This window comes from Gracilinanus agilis, chromosome 2 (genome assembly GCF_016433145.1).
Source record: "Gracilinanus agilis isolate LMUSP501 chromosome 2, AgileGrace, whole genome shotgun sequence".
Taxonomy (NCBI): Eukaryota; Metazoa; Chordata; class Mammalia; order Didelphimorphia; family Didelphidae; genus Gracilinanus; species Gracilinanus agilis.
The window spans coordinates 295,355,501-295,380,181 of NC_058131.1; the positions used below are offsets into that span (position 1 = coordinate 295,355,501).

A 24,681-nucleotide genomic window follows, 5' to 3' on the forward strand; every position below is an offset into this window, starting at 1 on the left:
AATAGCTATTATGGATTTTGAATTTTCTATTGATTTTAACTCCAGTGCTGTTTCTAACTGTTACTAATGTTACTAATAATGTTTCTAATCTTTTTAGACCCTTGAGCATTTATGGTTGAGATACTTGAGGGAATCAGTGAGATACATTATGAAAAGGGAATGAGGAATCTATAAAAATTTAATCAGATGCTCAGGGCCCTCCAAAAGAAATGTTTAACAATAATGTAGTTTTAACGGGCTAACTTAAACCTCCCCTCATCCCAAAAAATTTGGCATTTCTCAAAAGGAAATTGTTAGGGGCAGCTGGGCAGCTCAGTGGATAGAGAGCCAGACCTAGAGAAGGGAAGTCCTGGGTTCAAATCTAGCCTTAGACTTCCTAGCTTTGTGACCCTAGGCAAGTCACTTGAATTCCCATTGCCTAACCCTTACCACTCCTCTCCCTTGAAGGGAGACAGAAGGGAAGGGTAAAAAATAAAATGGTACTATTGTGGGTATGTATGCATATATGTATACAACTTTCTCTTAGCTTTTAAAAGCTATCTCAGAGTTCTTAAGATACATATCTGTAACTGATTTTTAGTGACTAAAATATTTTTATTACAAATGCAATTAAAAGAATTACTGTCATGTATAAAGGCTGACATCATGGGTAGTCAAAGAATATGTTTAATAAAAAATAATTAAACTTCCATTTGCTCTATAGAACATCATAGAAAGTAATTCAATAAATTACAAATGACTTTTTAAGACATTTTTTCAACTACAGAAAGCAAATTCAGACTACACAGAACACAACTGGCAAATATTTGAAATGTCCAAAAGAAAAACTGGACTAAGACTTGGATCATGAAGCCTGAAACAAGGGATATAAATACAAGGCAATAACAGCTATAATTCTTTTAGTAACTACCAACACACACTTGGATATCCTTTCAACTGGAACGTCAGTATTAGTGTAATTCTATTGAATTTTCCTTAGACCCTTAACTTTATACAATCATATTTGCATGTTGTTTGGCTGATAGCTAGACAACTTTTTGCCAATTGATACCAATTTAAAATGCCTTGAAACCCGATAGAATATGTTCAAAATCAGTATTAGCCTTAATGCTTTGAAATCTGTAATTGCCTTATTACACAGAAAGAGAATCACTAGGATGTTAACCAAACTCACTCGACCATAATTAGGAAAATACTTTATCTCATAAATTTGATATAAATTAGGTTTTAGTGACAAGATTTAGGGTTTTTTTTTAGGGGGGTTGAGAAGATGAGGAAAGGGAATAAAAGGGAACATGAAGGGAAGAAGAAGAAATGATGGTGTTGAAATACTCCATCGGCAAACTAAGTTTAATAACTTTTTGAAAACTTTGGCTATTTCATAGGTGTATTCTAGTTAAACAAAAGTGCAATACTGCAAAGGGAAAATATTAAATATGTAATATATCCTTTTCATGATGAAGAACTGCTACCCACTTCTCTTGGACGGGTATGATATTCACTATTGCTAAGACATTGCATAAAGGGCCACCGAATCAAAATACGATAGTGGAAAATACAATAATCAATACAATCCCAATGGAACTTATATAATTTATAAGTACATGTAATACTGCTTCTCTAATAATGGGGATAATTATTTTACATATAAAGTTATAATTTCCTGGTAAAGGTCATAGTAAAACCCAATATAAAAGTTTACTTTGTGACAAAACAACAGAACTCTATCAAAATATAAAAGGGTTCATTTAATGTGAGAAGTCTTTTGGGGGTGATTTGTTACCCCAAATTTAATCCTTTGCAAAAGTTATCATTGATGTACACTAGTACCTATGCCTGTGTTATTTTAAACATTTACTCTTGTTGGGCCTCAAATGAGATTCTAAACTCGATTTAAGTTCATATGGACTTGAGTGTGAACATGGACCTCTACCATGTCAAGAGTAATAGCAGCTTAAGCAGAAAGAGTCATATCACACATGAAACATTGGACAGATTTTTTTTTTAAAGAAAAGGGTTTTAAGGACTGTTAAATAGAAGCCTTGGGCTTCCTTTTTTGTGTTTTAAAGGTATTACTTGTATTTCTTTTTGTTACTATTCAAAGTGCATTTTCAAACTGGGCAACTCAGCATATTTTATATGAACTGATAACCCAACACTGATTCTGGGCAACGTTTAGTCTGATTAAACCTAGAAACTCAAAATAAATTTAGGCAATCTGCCTTTTCTTTACCAATATTACCTGGTAATTTCTTAAGAGTTTAATGACATAAAACACAAATAGAAATCTACACAAACGAAGCAAACAAACAATTTCTTTTACATGAAGTATGCAGTGTTGAAAGTTCTTGTCAGTGGCACTTCATGAATCTGCTTTTTTCTGACCCCTAGAAACAGACACTACTGCACCTCGACATGATTATTTCTGAAGGAGGCCCAAAGTCCACAATGTTCAAACTAAGTAGGTCTACAGGGTGCCAAAAGTTACATGACATAGAATTATTTTTATACTGACTTGCCTTCACTGGGATCAGAGTTTTGACTAAGCAAAACAAGTCACTTTGCCAGATTAACATGATATACAGGATGTGTGTTTTTTTTTCCTCTTTTAAAAAACCCTGAAAAGAAGTACAGAATTAGAAATGAATGAATGTAAACTTCCTAAACTAACTCAGCTGAGGTAACAGGTAGCCAGAATAACTGGCTGATTGGGAATCTTATCTCTTCTTTTAAACACACTTGTACCTGAATTGGAAACATCAGCAGTGCATCACAACACTAGAGCATTTTCATGTAATTAAAGCAATGGATGATGATGTAGATTCTACAGCTTTCATGACATTCATTAGCTGCCCAAATTATTGCTGAGTTTTGATCTGTAAATTATAGGTGTCAAGGAGGCTGTAAAACTATATTCAAATTAAATCAGTAATGTGCATAAAGTATTCTGTGTTCATTGCAAATATATTAAATATACAGCTCTCATTGAGCATAATTTCCATAAAATTAACCCCCCAACAAAATTATAATGCCTTTTGTTGTAATTTTACACCATTGTGTATTTGATAGTACATACAAGTTCAGAAACTTATGAATTTCAAGAAATATTACATGCAAAATGTCTCTGAAAGCAGTTTGCACTTCTAAACAAATACTGAAATGTTCGGTCAGTAAGTTATTGATGCACTCAACACTGGGATATTTACAATGAATAATTAAAGAATAAATTCAAAATCAGTTCATAATTTAAGTGCAGAGTCTGGGGTCAGTCTTCATTACTAGAATCGGACTCCTCAGATGATGATGATGTACTCTCAGATCCCGATGAAGCGTCTGCTTTTTCTGAACCCTCATCTGTGCTGTTTTCATTGAGAGAACTTGGTTCAGTTTCCCCTTTTTCTTCCTGATCTCTAACCCTGGAATCTTCCTCCTTTTCCTCTACAGGCTTGGCTGAGTCTAGGTCATTGTTTTTGTTGTTCTGTACATCAAAAATATTGGACTGGGACAAAGCTGGAATATGAAGATTAAGGCCTGGAGTGAGAAGCATCCCTGGATAAAGTATATTGGACAATAGTAATGGGTTAAGAGCTAAGGGATTGGCAGCTGCAGCAGTATTTAATGCAGCAGAAGAGGAAGTGGAAGGAGAACTCGATACAGAGTTTTCTCCAACATTGTCAGAGTTTTGGCTTTCTGTCCTTTCTTTTCTTCCATCTGGCTCCTTGGAGTCATTTGCCTTTTTTTCTTCTGCCACAGATTCTGCAGGTTTTGTCAGGAGTCCTCCCATGCCTAGTAAATTTGGTAATCCTGTCATCCCTGACAAAAGCATTGGAAACATAGCAGCCATGTTTTTATTCACTTCTCCACCAGATAAACTGGCAGGCATCCCCATCAACCCTGCAGTTACTTGTAGTGACTGAAGATTTTGCAGGTTCTGTTGTAAGGCCTGAAGAGTGGTCAGATCCACACCTGGGAGTAATCCATTGCCTAGCAAAGGATTGCCAGACACATTTGCTGCTGTTGCAGCTGCCGCTGCTGCCGTTGCCTTGGCAATCTCACTTTTAGGCCGTCTTCCCCGCCTGCTTACTTCTTCTCGAACAACAGGACCAGTAAGAATACGGTCATACATGCTTTCAGGAAGAAATCCCTGAAAAAAATAAATTCTTATTCAATAATAATACATCCATGGAATCCCATTCTGACAATGAAAGTACTAGCTATTTTGCATACAAGATTAAATATTTATCAAGAAGTAAAAGCAAAATAAACATTAAAAGGAACATTTTCCACCGTAGTAAATATAATAGATAACTTATATAGGTAGACTAAAACCTATCTTCATGTGGAAATTCTAGCACCTCTAGGATCAGATAGAATATAGATAAATTTTGGACCATTAGGACTTTGGCCTTCTCTTATACTAAGTAGATCAAATGTTGAAATAAAATATAAAACCCAAAGGCATATTTTCACCAAGATTTCTATGACTCCAGTTTTATATTGCTATGGCCTCAGAGAAGACTGATGCCATATGCTCCCATTCTATTTTCAAAGGGAATTGAAGGGATAGTTGGAGTGAGATATTTCTGAGTCAACAAATTTGGGACTAAGGGATTAGAATTGAGGCATGCATAGGAGTGCTCTTTTTTTCATTTTTGTTCTTTGTAAATGATAAGAGATACAATAAAAATTCTTTTATAAATTCTTTATGCCTATAGTTCTGGTAACTAAAGAGAAATTATCTGAAGTTTATGCTTAAATGAATGCTTAACACTCACAGACTGTTTAACAACATCTCCCCACTCAGGAGCGACCCCATATTCAGAATTTTCTTTCAGGAATCTACATAAATCTTTCAAAGGAGGAGCAAATGCACCTCCTACCTGTAATTGAAAAACAAAATGTTAGATATTTAGAATCTTATTAAATATTTACAATCTTATTAAATATTGAAAAAAATTTCTTTCCATGCTCTCTATATTTCATTTACTTTATATGGATATATATAAGATTTGATTCCTTTCCCAACCATATTATCATTATATCAAATAACCCCAAACTCTGAGACAGAAAATGGTATATTATTTCCTGTATGTTCCATTTCTATCAATTAAATATTAAAAGTAGCCAAAGATACAAACTCTAGTATGTTGGGTGAATCCTCCATGGAAGATGTAGAGAAAGACATAGAGAAGATAAACTGTGATCTGTACTAGCAGTAGGAATACTCATGTCTATGACATCTGTAATGCAAAGATGCAATAAAGGCTTTTGCCCTTGCAAAAGTTAACTGAAAACTTCTGGCAGTTAAACATTAGAATCCTGACAGTCAGTTGGTTCCAGAGGCTGGAAGAGAGAGGAAGGACCAAGTGGAGCTCTGCCTTTGGCTTTTGGCTTTGCTTTTGGCCTATGCCTTGTCTCTGGACAATTTGAACTTAGCTAATTTTCTCTAGACCTCTCCCTGACCTTCTCCATACTATTCCCCTGTTACCTTTCCTGTTTTCCTGTGGACTCTGGGAGGAAGGGTGGCTTTTGGATTTTAGTGAATAGACTTTGTGGGTTAGTTTCCCTATAGGCAAGTAGGACATCCTTGAATCAAACCATCCCTTATTTTATTGATTTAGTATACCCTCTATTTTTAAAAGCAGCCAAATCTTCCCTGGCTGAGAGAACAGGTTCTCTCTCAGACTAACCCATTCCTGTGACCCTCCCCCATTTTAAGGTTCTCCCTAGAGGCTATCAGAAACCCTAACCCCTCTCTCCTTCAGACCAACCCTGAATTTCAATAACTCCCCTTGTTACCTAATCAAACCCTCTGGTGAATCATTGTGTTGAAGAATTAGGCAAGGGTTGAGAGGGAAGGAATTATTCTCCTTCATTTCCTGAGGGAACTGGAGACATCCATCTTGGGAGGAAGTAGTTGCCCGATACTTCCTCTTGAATCCCTTCAGTTTCAGTGACAGGGAGGAGCCTTGAGACTCCTCCTCAGAGGATTTGAGAAACTGACAAGAAAGCCCTCAAGTCAGATTTAAACCATTTCTGACTGACCCTATTCTTTGTGTCTGTAGAAGTACCTTTCCTGCCAGGAAGGGTTCAGCCTCTTTCCCCCCAGTGTCCTCTGTCTCTAGCCTGAGTGTCTAGTCTGTGTTAGCTGCCTCTTCTGAATACCTCACCTGTACTCTTACCATCCAAATACTGCCTTGTCCATTCCTCCCTAAACTTAGCCATTCCCTTTCATTCCTCCTCCTAATACCTATCTCACCTTGCTAAAGATTCAGAAGATTATCCACTTTTTTGATAACATTTATTGGCGAGCAAAGTTAGTGAACAACCTTAAGTCTTCTGATATATCTAAAATGAAACTCGCTAGAATAACATTCATCTTATCTAGCATATCCATAATGTCATGGTCATTTATGCAAGGTATTATGGATTTTTGGTTCAAGTCAGTCCCCAGTTTTGTGCAACAAGCTTTAGACCTCTATGATTATTATAAATGGTGTGCCCTAACCCTTGGTGAATGTACTTGTTTTATCCCAACTGCCATAGCCATAACCCTATCCATTTGGCAATTCCTAATGGTCTCGAAGAATGTATGCTCTCACCTGTGGTACTATTACAATGCAATTACAACCAAGAAAGACGCTGATTCTCAGGAACTGGTAGAAAACATCAAACTACTGTTCCAAGTACTAAAACAACTAAGAGAAGGAAGGGAATTGGACAAGCACAGAATTCTCCAACTGGAGGTTGTGGAGTCAAAGTACGTAGGAAGCAATAACACCACTAACAACCATTCACAAATGCCATAGTCTCTCTTCCTCCTACCAATTGTAGACAGAACAATCGTGCAGTCTGTTGAAGGGGTAGTGCATGTGAAAACATATAAAGCATTCACCCCAAGTGACATGGAGGTCTTAAAAAGACGCTTCCCCCAAAATTTTGAAAAACCTTTCAAAAGCATAAAAGAATTAAAGAGGCTGTTCACATTATTTAATCCCAGTTTCAATGACATGGAATTTCTTTTAGAGGAATTTTACTCTTCCTCAGAAAAGGAAAAATTCCTGAACAAAACAAGGACAAACCCAAATTTGACAGGCTGGCCATTAGTTTATCAGGAGCTAGATTTCACACAACACGCAAACCTTAGGTACTTGATTCAGGGTAGACTTACTTGAGGCAATGAGAATTCACGCAAAAAGACCAAATTCTTGGCAGAAGTTTGAGAAGTTAAAACGAGGGGAAGAAGAACACCCAAGTAGTTTTGTGGATAGAGTAATTGAGGCAGCTGAGACAATCCTTGGTCTACGTGATACACATGCTCAGGACACCATAGACCACATCCATAGGCAATTTGTAAAGGGAACATCAATCCTAATACAAAATTACTTTAGACAGAATTGTCCACAGTGGGAATCACTGCCACTGGAGGATGTAAGGCAACACGCTTCTTACATCCATGACTCAAAACAGAAAGAAGCAAGAATAGCAAGACAGACTGACTCAAAGACAAAATGATAGCTGATTTAAAAAGACAATTGAAACATATAGTCATTAAAGTGTAAATATGATGATTGTAGATCAAAATAAAACTGTCTTCAAATACAAAAATGAATATGGACCATATGGTTGACAATCCTGATCTAGACCATCTCCCCTCTGCTCATCATTTTACAGACACAGAAAGAGGTCTAGAGAAGTTGAGTGACTCATCCAAGATCACAAAAGAATAAGTCACAAAGGTTTCCTTGAACAGAGGTTCTGACTTCAGGCACAGTGCTCTTTCTATTGAACCATATGGCCTCTCTCCAAACAAGTAGAAGGACTGCTTTGCTGAAGTATGGTATCATTTGAAATCAGATAACATAAATCTGCCATGGACCTAGTCAGGATGGCTATGTGACTTTAGTACTTTTCAGCAGTCTATGGGAGGAGAGGAGTGGGGTAGGATTATAGGACTAATCTGTGTTGGGATATGGGAAGCCATGAGCATCTACAGGAGAAGGAAACATTTTAGAAAGAAAGGGAGTGCAAACTTCATGCAATTATATATTTAATAAAGTAAAACACAATTAAACTTTATTATATGTCTTCCCTCTCGAAATCCCCCAATTTGGTTTTAAACAGATAAGATAAATTCACCCAAAATTGTAATTTTAGTTTTCCAGATTCAGCTGAACACCTAGTCTGTGTTACAGAAACCAACAATGCAAACTAGGAAAAGATCAACTGTACAGTTTTTGGGCTTTTTCAATGTATCCATTGGTTGCACTGGTTTTTTCCCCCTTTATAAGAAACACTATTTATGATAAGGGATGGCTCTCTGGGAGGGAAAAGAGAATGGTACTGGGAATACCTAAGATGATGTACGAAACAGAAGACATCAATGAAAATTACACATGGGCATGTGTGTTTATATGTGTATGCATATATATGTACGCACACATATACATGCAACTTCAACTAAAACAATGGCTTTAAGTTTCTTGCTGAAAGAGACCTAGGGGTTATCTAATCCAACATCTTTACGTAAGAGATGAGGAAGGTAAGACACAGAGAAGTTATCTTTCTTTAAGAACAAAGCATAAAGTCAGAAATCAACAATGGGTTTGAATTGTGTGTGAAGCCAATACTTTAGAAAGAGATGAAATAAAAGGCTTCCAATGTTCCCTCTGTGAGGTGAAGGAGACCAGTTTCACAATACAATAGGAATAAAAAGATGATCTTAATCAAGTTGGTGATAGTTTAGCTACATGTGGTCAGGAAATAGACTATAAAAACTGAAAATTCTACTGGTGAAAATATTAGGAACAAAAATATATAGGTAACCTGCCTACCTCATTCAATTTAGCTTCAGAGGTGTCTCTCTCTCTCTCTCTCTCTCTCTCTCTCTCTCTCACACACACACACACACACACACACACACACTCTTTTCTTTTGATCCTTACAACAAAAAGCCTATGAAATAAGTTTTATAATTGTCTTAGTTTTACAGAAGAGGAAAGAATTAAGGACTTGCATTGCCAGGATGAGAGAGTACTAAATCTCTGTAGCAGGACTCAAATCTCAGTCTTCTTGTTTCTAAGTGCAGAGGTCTAGCTACCATGCCATGATATCACACACAGGTAATCTACAATGAAATTATACATACCTTTCTGGCATTTCTTCTGTTAATCAACTGAACACGTTCTTCTCCAGTGAGACTATTAACATCTAGTTTGTTGGGGTTTCTGCAGCGATGTCTTTTTTGCTTAGGTCTCCCATCATGAAGCTGCATTCGCTAAAGTACAATACATTAAAATTCTTCACTGAGGATCAAGGGACTGGATACTCTGATGATTCATTTCATGTTCAAAGAATAACAAAACACTTTTCAGACTCTTCTACCTTTCTGTGTCCAGACCTGTGATTTCATCCAAGTAGGAAGTTCTCTGGTGAAGAAACTCCCTCTACCAATACAGACCTGCAACTTCCCTGCAGGGAATAATCTTGAGCGGCACTGGGGGGTTGAGAGTTTAAGTGACTTATCCCAGTGTCAAACAACTATAGTCAGAGTGTGGCTTGAATGTAGGTCTTCCAGGCTAACTCTCTTCAGTAATGCTACAACATATGACTCCTCCCCCCCATCTTTTCTTAATATGCATTTGGCATGGACAAGCCAAAGTATCAATCTCACATGTCTGACGAATTTAAGCATTAAGGAACATTTTGTAAAGTGCTCAGTAACTAGAGGGTTTAGGTATAAATGATATGAACAAGGAAAAACTACACTGCCATCTTTTCCACATAATCAGCTCAGAATTGAAAGGTCTTCTACTTGTCTAGTCACAAGGCCATCTATTTCAACTACAATCTAATCTTCTCCATAACATTCCCAAAAAGTGGTCATTTAGCTTGTGCTTGGAGACCTTTGCTGAGGTACAATTCATTAACTCCTGAGGCACTATGTTTCCTTTTTGGAAGGCTCTAAAGACAGCACAATAGAAAACCTTGCTGAAACACTTGAAGAAAAAAATATCCAAACATTCTGAACTTGGCCATTCTGAACAATTCAAAGGCAACAAAATTCAGAAATATTTTAAACTTAATGTTCAAAAGTATCTTAAAAATACTAGAACAAGGCCAGTTTTATTATCAGGAATGCAGTCAACTTTCCATTATCCTCTTGCATCTGCAAGTTGAGACAGCATTCTTGAGTCAGGTTAGACTGAAATGAGGCTTGATGCAAAAATTAGAATTACCCAGGAGAGTGAAATTAATCCCTTGGTAAAAACACTCCTACTAAAGTCTTATTTAAATAGATATCTCATTGTGGTATAAAGATGAGTTCCAGATTCTCAATGGCTATGATAACTCTGCCAGGTCCAATCAAGTTATACAAATCTGTAATGGTGGAGGGTGCTCCCTCACAATGAATTTCCTACATTGGTGGGATCACAGGACTGCTTCCTCCTCATCTCCCCCCACCTCCTATCTCCAATGATTCTTCCTAAAAATAAAAATAATAGCTACTAGGGTCCTGAGGGATTGATATCTGTATCAATGAAAAGAGTATCCACACTGAGTATATTATACTTCTTTTTGAAATAATGATTTCTTCAAGTAGGAAATACATAGCTGAAATTACTGAATTATCAGCACTCATCACTGTAGGAAAACAATTCTGGGGCTTTGAATATAATAATGAATTTCTTGGTACTGAATGTTTCCTTTAGAAAGTCTTCCATTCAAATAAACGCATTTCAATTAAACTTATTTAAGGTAGCTTGTATGACTTATCTTTTCTGGATTTTAAAAGGTAAGTACTATCTGAATTCTATTATAGAGACTATCTTTGGTAAATGGAGTACTCTACTGCCCTCAAGAAAATTAATAAGCGTTTACTAAATACTTACTATGTACCAAGCACTGTGCTAGGTATTAGGGATACTATGATAAGAATAAAACAACATATACATACAAAATAAATTGAAGGTTAATTTTTTGAGTGGGGAGGCACTTTTGGAATAATCCAGTGCTGGGGTTTTGGTAAGGCAGGAGTGTTGACTAGTTAGTAGGTGAAGTATTCTATAGCAGAGTGTAGAGGTAAATAGGTTAATCAAAGGAAAAAAGTGAGGTCAGAAATGAATGTGACTGGTTTGAAAGAAAATTGAGGGACTGGAGGTTCTAGTGAGGATGAAGGATAGGTTTCAGAGAGGTAAAGGCAAAGATACTGGTGATGGGACATGATAAAGCATTTATGATCTAATGAAGGATTTTGAAGTTTTTCAACACACCAAAGTAGAGTATTTGTGGGTGATGGTGAGGTCCTAGTCATCTGTGGATAGCCAGATCTCACATTTTAAAACTTGGAATAGCTTTCAAATTCACTCTAAATTTTCACATATCTAAGTAAAAAAAGTGGCAAAAGCTATAGCTTTATAATCTAAAACTGAAACTGAGAATACCACAAGTATGGTGGGCACGTATTTTTCAATTTTCAATTCAATGACTTCCATGCTTATTTAGACTCCAGGTAATAACAACATATTTCTTGAAGAATAAATACCACTAAAAATTGTTTCATATGCATGAAATGCTTTGTTAGTTTTAATGCTTATTTTTTTGCCACAATTACAGCAGACTCCTAAAAGACACTTAAAAGTATCATGATTTTAAATAGGAAAAGATGTATTTCTGATGCTATTTATTTTCAAATCATCATGGTTCTGAGAAGAGGGTAATGTAGTATAACTCTTTGTTTAGTTACTGAGAGTAGGCTAAATATACAATGAATACTTCACAATAATCTAAGATTGCTCTGTATCTGATTACTAAAAATAACAGAAATATATTTAAATATATTTTTAAAATTACTTACAGGAATAAAGGCTCCTAAGTCTTCCACATAACCTGGGTGCTCCTTAAGCCATTTTTCTAAATCCTTCCTTTTGGGTGCATCATCGCCTGCAAGTCTTGTTCCATCTTTCAGATTAATAACTGGTACTGGATTTTCTATATCAAGTATCCCTTGAGATTGGGCATATGACAGTGCTGGATTTATTCCTGGAGTAATTTGTGAGGTGGTAATGCCTATAGTAACCTTTAGAAAAAGATGAAATAAAGACTGTATGTCAAATTCATTAACAACTTTTACTCTGATACTAGGAAAGATTATATTTTTTAACCCTTCAATTATACCTTAGAATTGATACTAAGTATTGGTTCGAAGGCAGAAGAGTGGTAAGGGTGAGGCAACTGGGGTTAAGTGACTTGGCCAGGTTCACATAGGTAGGAAGTATCTGAGGTCACATTTGAACTCAGGACTTCCCTTATCCAGGCCTGGCTCTGTATTTATGATAATAGGGAAGATTTTGAAAATAATAAAAGAAAAATGTAGGATTGTCACTTAAAAACCTATCAATTTTCCAAATTTGCTTAAAATTGTTATGTATTATTGTATGCTGGATCACAAAATTAAAAAGTATATTAGAGCTTTTTATTATCCTTATTTTATAAAATACATAATGGTAAAATACCCTTTTGTAATTCTAGAGTTAATGATTAGAGAATATGAGTCAATAATCAGAGTAAACAGTTCTAATTTGACTGTTACTTACATGATTAGGTGGTTTATTTCTATTTAACAGGAGAATGTCAACATCTTCTACATTCTTCCTTCTTCCTCTCCTTTTTTTGACTATGGGCTGGTTTTCTAATATCACTCCATTGGCACCAATAGCTGGCTGACTAGAAGTACCTGACCAAAATGAGAATGCAAAACACAATTAAAAAATCCAGTAATTTGGGCATCATTTTATACTTTAAAACTGAAACATCTTTTAGAAACAGATTCTCATCTTGCATGTCCTAAAGTAAGTAATGCATGGACTAGAATTTTTCTTAATAATAAGAATAACCTTTATAATAACACTTTTAAGTTTGTAAAGTGTTTCACAAATGTTATCTTACTTTATCATTACAACAACCCTCGAGGTAGGTCCTGTTATAATAGCTATTTTACAGATGATGTAACTGAGTCTTGGAGAGATCTAGTTCTTTTTGAAATCATCCTGTTCACCATTCCTTATAGCACAATAGTATTCCATCACCATCATATATCACATTTTATTCAGCCATTCCCCAGTTGAGGGACATCTGTTTAGTTTCCAATTCTTTGCCACCACAAAAAGAGCAGCTATAAGTATTTTTGTATAAATAGGTCCTTTCCCATTTTTTTTTTATCTCTTTGGGATACAGACCTTGTAGAGGTATTGCTAGATCAAAAGCTATGCCTTCTTTTATAGTTCTTTGGGCATATTCAGCTAGTATTTTTGTGCCAAGAGAATATTAAATGCAAGGCACTGTGCTAAGTGCTTTAAAACATATTTCCTTTGAAATTTGGGAAACTAAGGCAGAAATAGGGTGAGTGACTTACCCAGCATCACATGACTATTAAGGGTGTGAAGATGGATTTGGACACAGGTCTTCCTGATTTCAGGCCCATTGCTCTATCTACTGAACCACCTAGATGCCTTACAGAATAGTGGACTTTCAAGCATTTCCAATAAAAAGACCAGAGCTGAGTAGAAACTTTGAAATATAAATTAACACAAGAGTCCAGAGATGCCTTTAAAGTGAAATTTTTTGAGCAACTGGAGGAGTTATATGATGATGTCATGTTAACATTCTAATAGGAGAAGAAATACATGTTCCTTCAGAACTTTAATGCCTTCACAGGGTATTGAAGAGGTTAAGCAAGAAATGAAGAAGCCCTGGGGATAGCCTGGGTCTAGTCAAAGAGCCTGAGGAAGAGAATGAGAAAGAAGGGTAAAAGGAGCAAGACAGCAGTGCAGAAAGGAGGAAGAAGAGGGTGGAATTTGCCATTTCTTCAAAACTGGAGTAACATGAGAAGGAAAATACAAACAAGGAAGAGGGAGGTTGAGGAGCAGACATTACCTGAACTTCACTTACATGAAACAAAAGAGGGCTGAATACACAGTTTGGTGTAAAAATACATTAAGCTCAACAGGGAAAAGATTAGAGATAAGGAAGGGAAATTAAGAGGAAATATAATACTAGGGACATAATAGCTACAAGCAAACAAAGCTTCCAAATCCTGAAGTAGGGCTTAAAAGGGAGGAAAAAAGAAAAGCAAAGAACTTTAATTGAAGGAGGGATCTTAGATTGACTCTTAGAAAACTAGGGAACAGCTGAACCATCCTGGAAAACAGTGAGTTTTCTATCATCATAAATGTTTACACAGAGACTAGATGATCATTTGTGGGGATGCTGCAGAAAGAATCCCTGCACTGAGTCGAAGCTTAGATTAGATGATATTTGAAGTCTCTCATGACTCTTTGCTTCTAACTCAAAGGTTCCATAGACCCTCAAAGGATTTGGGGATAAATTTCATGGTATCGTTATATTAGAATAGTGAAAACAATTCTTCTATCCATCATTGAAATTTAGTATTTCATTCAAGTGTGAATTTTTTTAAAAGGCCATTATTTTGAGAATAAGTCTAGGCTTTATTATGTAGGGGGTACACAATAACAACAACAACAACAAAGTTAAGAACTTCTCTTCTAACCTGTACTAATGAATAAGATTCTGTCAGTTAGAAATTTTTAATGCAAAATCATATTCTAATGTTCTTTTTGAGGCTTTAGCAATCTGTGTTTTTCCTAAATGAATCTCCCCTAATATATTTATTAATTCACAGATGAAGTTATTTTATAGGAAACTAACAATTAAACAAATTCATTCATTTGAATAATAAAATTAAAAAATATCAGCACTAGAAAGGGAACTTACTTTTACAAGCCATTTTGCTCTTCAGTTTCTTTTTAAAATGGGTTTAATATTAGAAGGACCAGCATTTAAGAATACCTCAAAGGATCAATAAATGCAATGGATTTTTTTAATTCATAAAGAAAACAGATAGGCCAAAGTAAAATTGTCCTACTGGTCAATCTCCTTGCCATAAGTCTCCCCTTATTTTAGTCAATTTTCTATTCAGGTCTCAAATTGCTTTTCTTAAACCATGCCACCTCCTTACTTAAAAAACTCCATGGGCTCCCAGTCTCTCCCTGTCCCCCAATCTAACCAGTCTTTTACACCTAAACTGCCCCTCATTTTTCCTACCATGTACTCTGTGATCCAGTGACACTGGATCTATCCCTTGCTGTTCAATGAACAAGCCATTATCATCTCCTGACTCTGAGTACCTTCACAGACTGTCCCATGTGCCTGTAATTCTCTCCCTCTTCATCTCTGCCTCCTGGCTTTCCTGAAGTTCCAGGTAAAATCCTACCTTTCACAGGAAGCCTTCCCTGATCATTCCTTAATCTTAAGGCCTTCCTTCTGTTGATTATTTCCAGATCAATCCTGTACATAGCTTGTTTGTACACAGATATTTGCATGTTGTCTCCCTCACCCGAATCTGAACTTCCTGGGAGCAGGGTTTTTTTTTTTTTTTTACTTTTTTGTATCCCCCTACACACAGTAGTGCTTAGTATGTGCTTAATAAATATTTATTGCTGACTGGAACTAGGAAGATTTGGGTTAAAATTTTCTCTCTTACTTGCCTTGTAATCTTGGGTAGGACAATTGATTCCTGTGTGCCTCAAAAAACTATGTTCAATCCACCAAATCCCAGATAGACTGCAATACTCATGGATGCCAACAGTCCCCACAGAGGGAGCTACCCAATACCAATGAGATCATAAATCTTTTGTATATTTACCTATTAACTACTTCCTCATATTGTTGTGAGGAAAGTATATTATCAATCTTAAGTACTATGGAAACAGAAAATATAATCCAGTTCAAACCTTTCTTTAATAAATGGGAAGCTCAGAGGTGAGGTGAGTTATTATACAACTACTTAGTAAAACAGTAGGAACTCTGTTTTATAATTCAAAGGCCTTTTAAGTCTAAGCCTTGTGGTCTATTACTATACAACACTGTAACTTTTTTTTAATTAATATTTAAGACAAACATGAAGAATAAAAGGTCTAAAACAAGAAATTTTCATGTATTGTATCATGAGTAGAATTCTGAAATGAAGAGGAAGTTTTATTATTATGAGGTAAATAATACTTTTATATATGATTTATTTACCCGATATTGGCATAGACTTTGGAAAATTGACAAGGCTGGTCTCTGAAGCATTTTGAAGTTCCCGAAGCCGTGCTAGGTACTGCTGCTGTCCTAGTGAACCATCTTCATTTTCAAGCGGCCTTTTCTGAGAAAGTCCTTGCTTTTGAAAAGTCAACTTCAAACCGCCTTCCTGTTAAATAAATGTGAATATTAAAATAAAAACTTGCAAAACTATCAACATCTCCCCCAAGATAAAGGATTTTAAAGAGAAATTCTACTATAGAAGATCTGCAAGATATTGGAAAAAATCATGAAAATTAATCATATTACGCCTTTCCTAATGTAAGCCAATTTTAGAATTTTTTTGAATAAAAGTTTGTTAAAGATATATTAACTTTTCTGGTTTAAATGAAATATCCAAATACTACATATAGCTTTCCAACAAAAAAACATCTCTCACATGATTGCCAAACAACTATATCTTTGTCCATTACCAAAGAAAATTTTTAGAAGATTTTATCACTTTGCATATCTGAGTAATCAATTTAGTCATGGACAGTTTAAAAAATACACAAAACTAAAATTGTTGCTTATAGCAGAATATACTAAAATGTTCAAGGTAGTCAAACATATTGAGAACAAATATTGTTCATATGCATCAAAACATCAAAGATATGTGCTTTTGTCAGCAAAGGAATTCTTCACAAGGAAACAAGTCAAAACCTGAGACCTATCTTAGTATGAAAGGCAGAGAGAGCTGTTTGACCTTCAGAGAATGTGAATGACTCTGCATGGTCACATTGCTGCTCCTAAGAGACCACAGGAAGGCTCTGCACCTCAGCCTTTTGGACTCTGTTTATCCACTATACCACATTGCCAGGATGTGTATCCATGTGTCAAAAATGTACCAGATGCTTAGAATCTGCTCCACACTAACTTAAGAAAGCATCTCAATCAGCAGGATGATAATCTTTAGTAGAATACACAAGTTCAACATTCTGAACGTGTAAAAGAAACCCAATCCAAATACCGAAAACTAATGTGCAAAGAAGTAAGAGTGAGAGCAGGCAGCCACTTGCAGGAAAAAACATGCTGCACACGGCAATCGCAATCAGGTCCTAGGGCAATAAAAATAAACATACGTCATTGATTTTCACTGTAAACTCCTTTTCTCGTACATGCTTCTTCACCTTTGACATCTGTGTGGACTGGTCACGCTCTTCTCTTGCCCCTGCACTTGGAGGAGTCAGCAAGCAGGGCTCGCCAGTGTCTGCAGCAGCACCCGGGCTGTCCAGAAGCTTGGTTGTATAGAAAGATGCAACTGCACTTCCCTCGTAACCCCTCCGGGCTGATGGCCACTTTCCTTTCAGGACTGTTTGACAAATGCTGTCTAACCGATTAATCATCACTCGATCCTGTGTCACGCACAAGCAATATAAGGATCAGAACAGACACAAACTTTCAAAGATTTAATTCAGCCTAAGTATGTATATCTTACTTGGGAAGAAGTGTTCAGAGCTTCAGAATATATTTTAGAGAGAGAAACAAAAGAACAAATGAAGAAAAGGGGCTAACTTTTCTTGAAAATTGCCTTCAATTTACACTTTTAATTGTTGCCCCCTAAAAGGACATATATAAAAAAGACATTGTAGAAATGTGTTCAGTAGACCCATTAATGGATAAATTTATCTTTAGTTTTAGTCTTTTTATTTAATTGAACTACTATTGCTTTTTAATATGGATATCCATTCTGCACAATTATGTCATTGATGAAAAAAGATGAAAATTAAGTCCTTTAGTCATAAAAAAGTAAAAAATTAACTAGCTTTAAAATAAATATTGTGTTATAGAAGACTGCAAAGTGAGGGTCTAATTTTTCTGTCAAGTTATCTGTCATCAACTACCAAAGAGATGAAGAAAATATTCTGTTAACACTTAGATAAAAATACATTTTTACATGAACACAAGTGTTTCTAGAAGAGCATACAAATTTTGATTTAGATGTATATGTGTAATCTCAGTTTATCAAAGAGCCTTTGTTTAATAAGGGTTAGGGGGCCTTGTCTACAGGAATTTCCTTCCCCATTCCCCATTTACTTCTCACCTACTCTTGGTCTATCTTTTCCTCTTCAAAACAGTGGTCATTCAGGTCCACATTTTTTTCTAGTATTGATTCCTTCTGTAAATTCACATCTCTTTTTCTCAAAGCCCTATTTATCAGAACTCATCACCCCAGAGTTTCCTATAATAAAATGCTCTAAAATAATGCTGAAAAAATTGCTCCATAGCAAAAATGAATAATATGTAAATAGGGATCAAGTGATAACAATTGTACAAGGCAGTGGAATTGCTTGTTGGCTCTGGGAGGGGGGAGGGAAAGAAAATGAATAATGTAAATATGGAAAAATATTTAAAAATTAAAATGAAAAAATTAGGTAATGCTGAATCTTTTGTGGATCCAAAGACCCCATTAACACTTGCTTTCCTTAGTGTCTAAATGAAAAAAATATATATGCATATATATGCACATATACATATTTATATACATATATATGAGAGAAATTGTGTGTGTGTGTGTGTGTGCGTGCGTGTGTGTGTGTGTGTGTGTAGAGGTTAAGCTAGGGAAAGTGAGGAAGCATTGCAAGAAAGCTTTTTAATCCAGTATGTTTAAAAATGAAAAAGGAAGAAGTTAGACCAATATATTAGATATCCAAAAGAAAAGAAAGGATGTGAATGGGGAAGCAACCCAGGCTCTAGAAGTGTTGTTTAGTATTCATATTTGGTAGGTAGTCTCACCATTCTGTTCTTTTATGTCTGTACCTTCATACCAGTTGCTTAGTGCTACTTATAGGACTGTCCTAACTCAGTGATGGGCAAACTTTTTAAAGAGGGGGCCAAAGGAAAGGAAATGTTCCTGTCAGTCTGTTTCTAAGGCAACTCGTGGGCTGTAGTTTGCTCATCACTGTCCTAACTCCTTACTGTCAATGCCTTCATTGTTAGTGCTAGAGCCCCTGACCACAAGGACACTACTAATGTCAGGGAACTGGAGAACTAAATTATTACTTTCAATTCAGGGATGAAGGAAATGTATTCTAAAATTCCAAATTTTTATGCAATTTACCAGAGAAAAACAGAATCACTATTACATATGTGGTTAGGCTTTAGAAAACTACTGGTAAGGTACCTTTCAAAGTACATTTTAGATAAAGTTGGCTTTTTTGAGCTGTCCTGGGAATACCATGTATAAATAACATTACTTGTATTGGAAGATAGGTTTTAAGTACTAATAACCAATTTACAGATGAATTTTTGGAATGCTACAAATTCATAATTTGGAAACTGCCTATGTATATGTATATCTATCTATCTATCTATCTATCTATCTATCTATCTATCTATCTATCTATCTATCTATCTATCCATCCATCCATCCATCCATCCATCCATCCATCCATTCCTACGTTCTTTAGTACCCTTGAAATTTCTGTCAAATTTTCAGGTACAATCTTATGCAGAACAAAACAAAATCTAATATTAGAATTTTAAATACAAATCTAGAAAAATGTAAATTCCTTTTTATTAAATTACCTTTGGCCAATAAGAAGCAGCCAGCATGTATCCGCCTTGTAAGATGTAAGCAGAATTCGGTGTTCCATTGTTCATCTGAAAACTATCCTGAGTCTCATCTTGTATAGTGCTTAGTGATGCAACACTTTCCTCATCATATGATTTCATGTGAGTGGTGCCTTCTGCTAATAACACAGTTAGCATTATCTATGTGAATATACATTGTATTTAATAAAAAATTTTTTAAGTTTAACTAGCTAATTTATAACCATGTTTCCATTTAAGTTCTTTTTGAAAATGCAACAAAAGAATCATTCGAAAAGAAAAACAAATTCAAAAGAAATACCTAATGCATGGTTTTAAAAAACTCTTATTTCCCCGAGGAAATTACTATTTTCCCTAAGAAAATTACTTGTGATAAGTCTTTTAAGAATAACTTTTTTTTTTAATTTTAATTTTTTTTATTTTGGCTTTTTTTTTTAAACCCTTGTACTTCGGTGTAGTGTCTCATAGGTGGAAGAGTGGTAAGGGTAGGCAATGGGGGTCAAGTGACTTGCCCAGGGTCACACAGCTGGGAAGTGGCTGAGGCCGGGTTTGAACCTAGGACCTCCTGTCTCTAGGCCTGACTCTCACTCCACTGAGCTACCCAGCTGCCCCCGTTTTTTTTTAATTTTTGAAATTGGTTAAGCAGTATTTAAATTGTTACTTGATGTCTCCCATATGTAATTCTTATTTCTGAAATTAAGATATTCTTAGAAAAAGTCTAAGAGGCAGCAAAATTTAGCAGTACTAATAAGCAACAATATTCCTTTTTTGCTACTGAGTATTGAGCATATGATTTTTGTAGTGCTTCCAAATTTCTTTAGATAGATAAGGTATTATTACTAAATAGACTCCTTTAAAGTCAATTTAATATTGGCTTTAAGAGTTGGAAGGGAACTTAGAGATCATCTAGTTCAACTCCATCATTTTACAGAAAATGAGTCTGAGAAAAGTGGAGCAACTTGTCAAACAATGTTAGTAAGTGACAGAGCCTGGAGAGGAGCACAAGTATCCTATATTTCCAATTCCAATCTTTTTGAAATTATACCATATCACCTGTCAGAAAGTCTACTTTGTTTTTCGTTAGTATTTTTCTAATAAAACATTACTATATAAAATTGAACATTTAAAATTTGACTTTTCCAGTAAATTAATGTATTTTCCCTTTTTTAAACTTATAAAATAGCAATATTAATGTGTTCTTACCTCGCTTCTGTGCTTCTTCTTCACTATCACTTTCTTCTGATGAAGAAGAAGAAGAGGATGAGGAAGAAGAAGATGAGGATGAAGAAGATGCTGAAGAACAAGATGAAGATGATGAAGAGCTAGATCCAGATCGAGAGTGGGAACAAGAGGAAGAAGAGGAGGAGGAAGAAGATGATGATCTAGAAGAACAAGAAGATCTGTCAGAATCTGAGTCTGAATCAGAGCTGGATTCAGATCCCCTTTTACTGACTCTCTGTTTCTTGGAAGCTGGGTTTGGCGTTAGGGGTTCTGTCCTGGCTGCAACCATGCGCCTATCTGTTTCAACCTTTCCACCAGACTTTGGGTCTCCAGTAGTCTGTGGCAAAACACCATTCTTTGGGCTTAAAGGTTCAGATTTTATTCCTGTTCTAATTTCTTCAGAAGACACAGATTCCTCTCCAGAAGACTGAGGCTCCTCTTTAAGGCTTTCGTTTTTAACTTTTGTATCTTCCAGGGCATTCCCTTTAGCATCCAGTAACCTTGGTTGAGAAGAAAGAGGGGAAGCAGACAGTGCCATCTGATACTGTTGAATAAGTGGAGTAGAAGTTCTTGAATGAGTCATTTTATTTTGACTATAGTTCCTCTGAGCTGCCATAAATGAGAGTTCAGGATCACGAAGAATGTGATAGTCTGTCCTGCTAACCCCATGCTTAGCTGCTCCAATAAGCAAATCTCTGTCATGAGTGCCACACTCCCACCAGATGGGCAAATCTGGATTTGGCTGACAAAGCTTTAAACGTTCAAACAGTTGTGGATGTCGGAGAGCCTGTTCTCGTACTTTCCTTAGAAGCTCAATTCGATACAAAGTCCTAGAAGCACGTTCCTCTGTGATGGGTTGGATAAAAATACTTGGGTCCACCAATTCTATATTAAGAGAAATCAAAACCTTAAGGATAGAGCATTACACATTAAAAAACCCCAAATATAATATATTATATTTATATATAATTATATATACATTACAAATATAATTAAAGTATACTTTGTGATTTGAGGCAAAAATATGACATATTTATTTAAGTTTTTTTTTTTGTTTTAGGCATGTAGAGACAGATTTTACAAACCTTCTTTGGAAGGAAGGCGGCAAACTCTCCTGCACATGGACATAAAAGCATATAAATACTTCTCCAAACTATCATCTGTTTTCTTGTGCAGTCTAGCCATGGCTCTAAATTTTGTCCAGTCAAACTGTCCTCTGTCAGGATCAAATACCACTCCAAAAGTAGAAACAACTCTATAAAAGTCAGCTTCCTCTCTTCTTGTCCATCTATTTTTTAATCAGATTGGAAAAAAGAACAATACATATTTAAGTAACTTGTACAAAAGAATTCTAAAAAGAATTTAGTGATAAGACAAATTTTTAAAACTCAGTGATGATAGCAACAGCAATGGCATTATACGGATTTTTATTGTTGGCTCATTTATATTCAAACATTCATTGAGTTGTCTAGTTTTCAATTACTCAACAAGTATTTGAATATCTAATATATACAAAGCAATGTGTTAAGCTTTGTGGATGACATGAAAATATAAAAGAGTCCCTAACTTCAAGAGGCTTACAAAATGGTAAAGGTTATGATACCTGCAGTCAAATGTCTATGATAAAAAGCAGTATGGGATATATATCAAAGGAGTTAAACAAAGTAATGTAGAGTTCAGATGTCTGAGGAATTTCTTTTTAGCTGGATTATTGGAGAAGCATAGTGGGACAGGTGGCATTTGAAGGGAGTATTCGAAGACATTTTAATAGAGGGAAATTTGGGGGCAAGTGATAGGAGAAGAAATAGTATTTGTATAAGCCTAAAAACAAAAAGATATACTTCATCCTGGATGAATGATGAGTACATCAAATTGTTTGCTGTACGGGCCTAAATAGTGGAAGATAAGGCTAGAAAGGGAACTAGAGGCTAGATAACAGAGGGTCTTGAATGCTAGGCTGAGAAGTATGAGTTTTATTCTGTAGGAAATGGGGAACCATAATACTTTTTTGAGCAAGGGGATAGAAGAGGATCTAGAGGTGGGACTACCAGTTAAGAGGCTACTGTAACAGTCTAGGTATCAGGTATCCAAGACTTGACCATGAGTTGTAGTTGTAGAAACAAAATGGAAAAGATGATTGCCAGACACTATGGGAAACTAAGAGGTATGAAAAATGTTTCCTCCCTACAAAGAATTTTAATCTAGTTATAAAAATAAGATGCACACACATAAAAAGTTAAACTAATTCAGAGCAGTACATTAGGTGTCAAATTAGCACAAAAGGAAAAAGCACCAAAGGAGTTCAGAAGAGGGAAAGATTACTATAGATTGGAATTGGAGAGCAATTTTCAAGCATGATATTAATTAGAGTTGAAAATGGAAAGATGGTTAGAATGTTGTTAGATGAAGAGTGGGGCAGAGGGAATTATCTTTCATACTAATTTGTTTTGTAGAGCAAAAAATTCCCATATCCTTTGTGGGTTACTTATTGAGACTTAAATAGAATGTTGCAATTATGGTAAATTATTTTTTTGAAAAGACTATTTGGTTATTCCAGGGTTGAATATGTTCAACTTTTCTAATTTATTACTTTTCTCTATTCCATGCAGAAGTTGAAAAGTTTGCAGGGATAGAAAACAATCAGTTCTACATTCTACATAATTTTGGCATACAATATAAATGAGGCGCAGAATTATTAGATTTCAAGCTTTATATCCTGATTTTCGGTTTTCAGCCTCAGGACTCATGAAAAAATGGAAATTATTGGAATAAACAAGTTGTGAGGTAATGACAGTCTAAAATAGAAGTCAATGAGAAGGAAAAAAGATGCATGTGAATGACAATATTTAGAATTAAAAAAAAACTTACTTTCTGTCTTAGAATTGATATAAGTATTGGTTCCAAGACAGAAGAGCAGTAAGGGCTTAGCAATTGGGATTAAGTGACTTGTCCAGGGTTAGAAAATTAGTTATTGTCTGAGGCCAGATATGAACTTAGATACTCCTGATTCCAGGCTTGATTCTCTATCCAAAGAGCCACCTAACCACTTTGACACTATTTAGAATTGAGAAATATTTGGTGAATCATGACCATCGTGATGAGCAAAACAAAAGTTGAAGATTGTTATTAAGTTCAGAGACTTGGTGATTGAGAGAATGATGACGTCATTAAAATAAAAAGGGAAGTTGGGGTGGGGAGACAAGATTGGGGTTAGAGCAAAGAGAACAAGGGCTAAGAAAAGATTATTGGTGCATTTTAAGAATAAAGTTTCAATAGAATGATGAGAACAGAAGCAAACTGAAAGAATGTAAGAAGTGAATAAATGATAAAGAAATTAAAATAAGTAGGTTTGTATACCACAGTTTGGGTAATTGGTCATGGAAGGAAGTAAACATATGTGTGAACAGCAACATACATCAGAAAGTAAATACTATCATTCTTCAGATATGTAGTAGTACTTTTGTTGAACGTCACATTTCAGTTTTCATTAAAATTTTTCTTTATAAGCTAAGTTCAAATTCATTGAGATTACTCTACCAATTCTGTGTTCTTTTGCATGACAAAAGAAAACTGACACGGGAGATTCTGAGTGCCTATGTTTTAAGTTCAGATAGTGACACAGCTTTTGTTAGATGCACTGAACTTGATTAATTTGCCCAGAATTTCTTTTTCTTTCAGGCCTTTAAATGAATATTTTTGCCCAGTCAAGATCATATTTAGGCAGAGAAAGAACTGTGGGAGTAGAAATACAAAAGAAAAACAACTGCT

The 24,681-nt window shown here is 35.5% G+C and overlaps 1 protein-coding gene across 4 annotated transcripts in view; it reads right to left on the reverse strand.

The window, feature by feature from the left end:
• Positions 1–2,848: 2,848 nt before the first annotated feature.
• CHD9 (chromodomain helicase DNA binding protein 9) overlaps positions 2,849–24,681 on the reverse strand; it is a 174,097-nt gene continuing 152,264 nt past the window's right edge. The window contains exons 29-38 of one of the 4 annotated variants that reach the window (XM_044664150.1): positions 21,999–22,201; positions 20,896–21,798; positions 19,669–19,829; positions 17,271–17,495; positions 16,102–16,270; positions 12,597–12,736; positions 11,858–12,079; positions 9,149–9,277; positions 4,776–4,880; positions 2,849–4,144 (exon numbers count right to left, since the gene is read on the reverse strand). In XM_044664150.1, the coding sequence (XP_044520085.1) occupies positions 3,266–4,144; positions 4,776–4,880; positions 9,149–9,277; positions 11,858–12,079; positions 12,597–12,736; positions 16,102–16,270; positions 17,271–17,495; positions 19,669–19,829; positions 20,896–21,798; positions 21,999–22,201 (3,136 nt within the window). In that variant the 3' untranslated portion in view covers positions 2,849–3,265. Of the gene's footprint in view, positions 4,145–4,775; positions 4,881–9,148; positions 9,278–11,857; positions 12,080–12,596; positions 12,737–16,101; positions 16,271–17,222; positions 17,496–19,668; positions 19,833–20,895; positions 21,799–21,998; positions 22,202–24,681 lie in introns of all 4 variants that reach the window. The other 3 variants (XM_044664149.1, XM_044664152.1, XM_044664151.1) reach the window with 3 other exon arrangements.